Source organism: Atta colombica, unplaced genomic scaffold (genome assembly GCF_001594045.1).
Source record: "Atta colombica isolate Treedump-2 unplaced genomic scaffold, Acol1.0 scaffold135, whole genome shotgun sequence".
Taxonomy (NCBI): domain Eukaryota; kingdom Metazoa; phylum Arthropoda; class Insecta; order Hymenoptera; family Formicidae; genus Atta; species Atta colombica.
Window position 1 is genome coordinate 463,113 of NW_017259223.1, and position 5,485 is coordinate 468,597.

The 5,485-nt window shown below is 28.9% G+C and overlaps 1 protein-coding gene across 1 annotated transcript in view; it reads right to left on the reverse strand.

Moving 5' to 3' along the window:
- LOC108684461 (ABC transporter G family member 20) overlaps nucleotides 1-5,485 on the reverse strand; it is a 12,373-nt gene that overhangs the window by 6,376 nt on the left and 512 nt on the right. Inside the window, exons 2-5 of the mRNA XM_018188785.1 lie at nucleotides 2,599-2,797; nucleotides 2,025-2,295; nucleotides 1,576-1,808; nucleotides 399-588 (exon numbers count right to left, since the gene is read on the reverse strand). Coding sequence (XP_018044274.1) covers nucleotides 399-588; nucleotides 1,576-1,808; nucleotides 2,025-2,295; nucleotides 2,599-2,795 — 891 coding nt within the window. The 5' untranslated portion in view covers nucleotides 2,796-2,797. The remainder of the gene's footprint in view (nucleotides 1-398; nucleotides 589-1,575; nucleotides 1,809-2,024; nucleotides 2,296-2,598; nucleotides 2,798-5,485) is intronic.

The window sequence follows — 5,485 nt, forward strand, 5'->3', positions numbered from 1 at the left end:
ATATATATATATATATATATATATATACGTGCGTATATACCATATTTGTAATCATTCGAACACATTTAAGCGACGTTGTAAAACTGTTTTGATACACCAAAATAAAATCTTCGAGTGTTTTCAAAGCGTTTCTTATGAAATGTTTCATTTAAGTGTTTCACAGTCTCGAACATTTCTATTATCATTCTTTGAGTGTATATAAAATGTTTAGTCAACATATGTTTGTCAGATATTTGCAACGTGCTTTCAAACAGTATAACCATCAATAAAACTTTTTATAAACAGTATAACCGTCGATAAAATTCTTTATAAACAGATATAAATTTCTTATTAATAATATCATCAGAGCATATAAAAATATAACTTTGTTGTCAAAATTCTTTTGCATTTGTACTCACATCTTCTGGCGGAAGGCCTGTTACACTGCTCAGAATACTGCTTCTTCTTCTTAATCCCAGATTCTGCCTTTTGCTCAGCTTCAAAAAGACTTCTTCCAAAGTATCTAATTGATGCATTTCCATTAGTTTCGTCGGCGATTCCTCTGCCAGAAACTTACCGTTTCTCATTAAACCGATAATACCAGCTTGCCTGGATAATTCATATTTTTATAATTTTTTAAATTATTGAACAAAAAATTTCTATCATATAATTTGGATAATAATGTAATTATAATTTTTTATCAGATACAAAAAAGAGCAATAATTAATTCTAACTGGTGTAGCAAAATATTTTTGCGCTTTATTAAAATTATTCCAAAATATGGATCCAAAAACAATCCCCATATCGTTCTCGACGGTCTCAATATGACTGTCCGGCCGAAGGACACAATGCAAGTATCTTTGTGTATCAACATCTTAGTAATGAATCAATAACAATAGGTAATTAATAAATAATTTATATGAAGAGAATTCAAGTTTGTCGACAGCATTACGGAGTAATTTTAATAAGACGTAACAAAATTTTGCTATTCCAGCTAGAATTAATTATTGTTTTTTGTAGAAAATTATATATCATAAATGTAGAATTTATGATACAATATTCTAACAGCATATGGAAGAAAATTTATTTTCTTATAATTAAATCAATATGACTGCTAAATATAAATCACAGTCATAATTACATCCGATTGAATGTTACAGAGAAACTTTCTTGATTGGTAAATGATTCAGATATAAATTCTATCTTTGTCATCTATATTGATTAGATATAAAACATATCCAATATTGCAGTGCTTCCTAGATATTTATCCATTTTAGTTAATTTTTCGTAACTAGATAATTTTTTGCAATAACTGCAACATTATTTTTTTTTCAATAAACACAATTGATGGAGAAATTTTAATTACATCAAAACATTTTAATTAATTTTTTGTTTTCTTATTCTAGTTACGAGAATATTAACTGATTCAATTTATAATGTTTCTTGTACATCTAATAAAGCAAGGTTTGATTTAGTTTGTGAAGTGAAAGTCATGAAGTGAAAGTATCGAATGTATAAAATACTAATATAATAAAGTGTAATAAATATGATATTAGACGTAACATTACTAAATATAATAACTATATAGCAACTTACCTAGTTTCTTCGATGTAGTGCGTGGTAATGATAATGGTCTTGTTGCCATCCTTGGTGAGGTGCACCAAATGGTCCCAGATACTTTGACGAAGAATGGGATCTACTCCGACTGTCGGTTCATCCAGAATCAAGAGTTCAGGCTCAGCTAAAATAGCAGCCGCGAAGGATACTCTCCTTTGCTGGCCGCCTGAGAGATTCTTAACAAAACGATTTTCGGACGGTAGTTGTAAAAACTGTAATCAGAGAATGCAGAGAATTATATAAGTAAATAAAATCAGAAAATAATACTGTGCTCCGATACATCTGTGACGAAGATATTTTCTTTTCTTTAAATTTTGAGAGAAAAAAACTAAATATTTAGAAAGATATTTAAAAAGAACTGGAAGTTTTACTTCTTTAGAACTTCCTTTCGAAATTCCGACTTTCCATGATTCATGGAAATTTTTTACCTTGAGCAGAAAAATCAGCTTTTCGTCTACTTCTTCTGTCGTCATACCGGCGCACCAGCCGAAATAAATAAATGTTTCCCGAATGGAGAACTCGCCGTAAAGCGCAATCTCCTGTGGCATGTAACCGACCCGAGGACCGGGCACACCGGATCCTTTAGAACCTGGTCGGCCTCCTAACACCCATATTTCGCCAGAATTCAAACGTCTCCGACCAACGATACACGACAGTAAAGTGGTTTTTCCGCAACCGCTCGCACCAAGTAGCCCATAACTATCGCATATATATAATAAAGCATTTATTAAATATTAAATAAATCAGAAAGAAAGTAAACAATTTTATATCGCTATAAATTATTTATTTAATAATAACAACTAAAATTAACAACTACAATTTTTATTATTTAAAAACTCTATTATTTTTGAACTCTCTTTATCCCATAATTTATACTAATTAATAAAAGATTTGAGACCTTTCTGTATGCATAAGTTGAATTCTCTTCATATAAATTATTTATTAATTACTTATTATTATTGATGATTCATTATTAAGATGTTGATACACAAAGATACTTGCATTGTGCCCTTCGGCACGGTCATATTGAGTCCATCGAGAACGATTTGGGGATTGTTTTTGGATCCATATTTCTTGAAAGCTCTTCTTACGCAAACAGCCTGTCTCCGTCTCGTGTCCAAGGTCGATATTTGCGTCCGGAATGGTTGTCTTCGTGTTTTCATCTCCATCAGTGTGCTTGGTGTGTTCACACTCTCCATTTCTACATTTAAAAGAGAGGTAGGATCATATATTTCCAATTGATTCCTTCATCCAATAATTTCTCTTTCTTCTGTTTATTTTTAGTACTGAGCATAGAGTTAAAATAAGTCTAATATTTCTTCTTTGACAATTGTATAATTTTATATTTCTTCAATTGTCAAATGATAAATTATAATTCTATGCAATCTACTGTAAAACATATCCGCGCGAGTTCAAAGTCTCTTGCTCTAGCAGGACCGGTCAGATTAGTGAGAGTGTCTATCACGATATCATTAACAATTTACGAGACACCGATGTAAGTCAATCATATGCTACATGTATAAACAATTATTTCAACTGTAATTTAAAAATATGATACATTTGTCATTGAGAAAAATTTCTGGTTGATAAAATGAACATACTAGTGGATTTGGATTATATCCAATCATGATGATCGCAGAAAAAAGGATATTCTTAAATACCATAATATGCTCACATAAGCAAAAATATTGTAATTTTATTTTGAAGATTTTAGTTAACTTAATTTGATTGAATTTATATTAATGCAAGTATTACTTTGTACTTAGTTCAAGACTTGTTCAATCAAAAATCTTATATCAATCAAATTTAATCAAATCAAGATTAAAATCTTTAAAGCAAGATTACAAAATTTTTGCTTGTATATGAGCATATTATAGTTGATAAGAATAATCTTTTCTTCTGTGGAATTTTGATTTATATGATCAAAATCTAATTAATTTGTTCAATTCTAACCAGAAATTCTAAACAGAAATTCTTCTAAACAGAAATTTTTTCGGTATAATAGTTTTTCTTAAGTTATTGCTATTTAAATATCTATATATATGTGTATATATATATGTCTGTTTGTGTGTGTGTGTGTGTGTGTGTATTATCTTTATGTTCTGTTTAATTATTTCTATAAGATCTTATAAATTAAGATATTATTTTTAAAGATAATTAAATATTTTTGTTGGAATAAAAATCAATTAGTCTTCTTTTTTGTAAAATTCGTAGAAGATTTTGCATTTGCTTATTTATTTTGTTTTTTGAAGAAATTACAAATTTGATGATTCATTCACATTTCTAAATTGCAAGACGTAACTTCTCGATTCATTGAGAAATCATTACTTCATATCACTAATTAATTAGGTCATATTGTCAAGAGTTTTATCGGTAGCGTAGCAATCATCTTTGCTATAACTCCAGTGTGTGTGTGTGTGTGTGTGTGTGTGTGTGTGTGTGTGTGTGTGTGTGTGTGTGTGTTGTGTGTATGAATAATATACAATAATAATATAAAAAGGCACTATCTTAATTTTACTTACAACTTCTTTGCGTAAAAATTTATTTTTAATACATTTTGTTATTTAATGAATTATCTAATTAATAACATAGACTATTATACACCAAATTGAATTGAAAATAATTTCTGTAGTTTTTTAATTAATAAGCTAATACATAAATATCACACACACACACATACACACACACACACACACACACACATACACATACACATTTTTAGCGCGATTGATTATATATCAAAAATCTTTATTGTGCGAAAATAAAAATAAATGAAGTTACTGCAAACAATTAAAACATGATTAATATAAATTTAACGAAATTTTATACTTGTTCAAGATTTTAAAGACATTGTAAAGTATTAACATATATTATATCGATGAATAATTGAAAAGGAAGCGACCTATGTGTTACAAAATCTGCGTTAACATGTTATTACATCAAACCTGTAACCGAAAAATATGAGCGATGAATAAGCTACATGCTACGCAACACCGTTGCTTTCACGTAATTTGCTCATTTCTTTACGCGAGAAAGAGAGATGTATTACGAAAGAGGAGGCCAGCGAAGAAAGACTGCCTAAGGTTACGTCCGATCGCTTTCCTTTCTTTCGACTCTCCTGTCGTCGTTTCTTCCTGATGAACTTGCTTACGTCGTTGTCAAATGAAATCTATTTGTTAAGTTAGTTCATCAGTATTGCTGCAAAAAAGACTGTTCTTCGAATTAATTCAAATTTGATGTTTATGTAATAAAATGTGAATAGATCATCATTATCTAATAATGAAATTTCAACTTGCATCGAAATGTTTGTTGCTTAACTTTTTAAATTAATTTTATTTTGTATTATTTTACATTACTAGAAATTTTTCATTAAAATCTTCAGTATAAATATTAAATTACAATTCGTTAAATTACTCGTAATATTATATAATCATATCTTAATTAATTTATATTTATATATACAAGCGCGCGCATGTGTGTGTGTGTGTGTGTGTGTGTGTGTGTGTGTGTTGTGTGTTTATATGTAAATATATTTATTAAAATTAGAAAATTTAAGCGCATATAATTAATAATTAATGGAATTAACCATTTTATTAATAATTTTTATGTAGATTGGATAAAATATTTCTTTCTGTTATGAGATAGATATTCTACTCCGAACTTGACGCATCAAGTATTACAAAATCTTTTTTGTTGTGTCGGTAATTTCCATTCGATCGACTTTATATCATTATAGGAAGAAAAAAAATTGCCATTCGATGACGCACAATCGTCAACTGCAATCTTGCTAGGATCGTTATAGAAATGCCAATCAAAGAGATCTCAATAACTTTAACTTATTTGTAAATAACGTTATTTTTTAATATTAATATTTATGTGACGTATAATA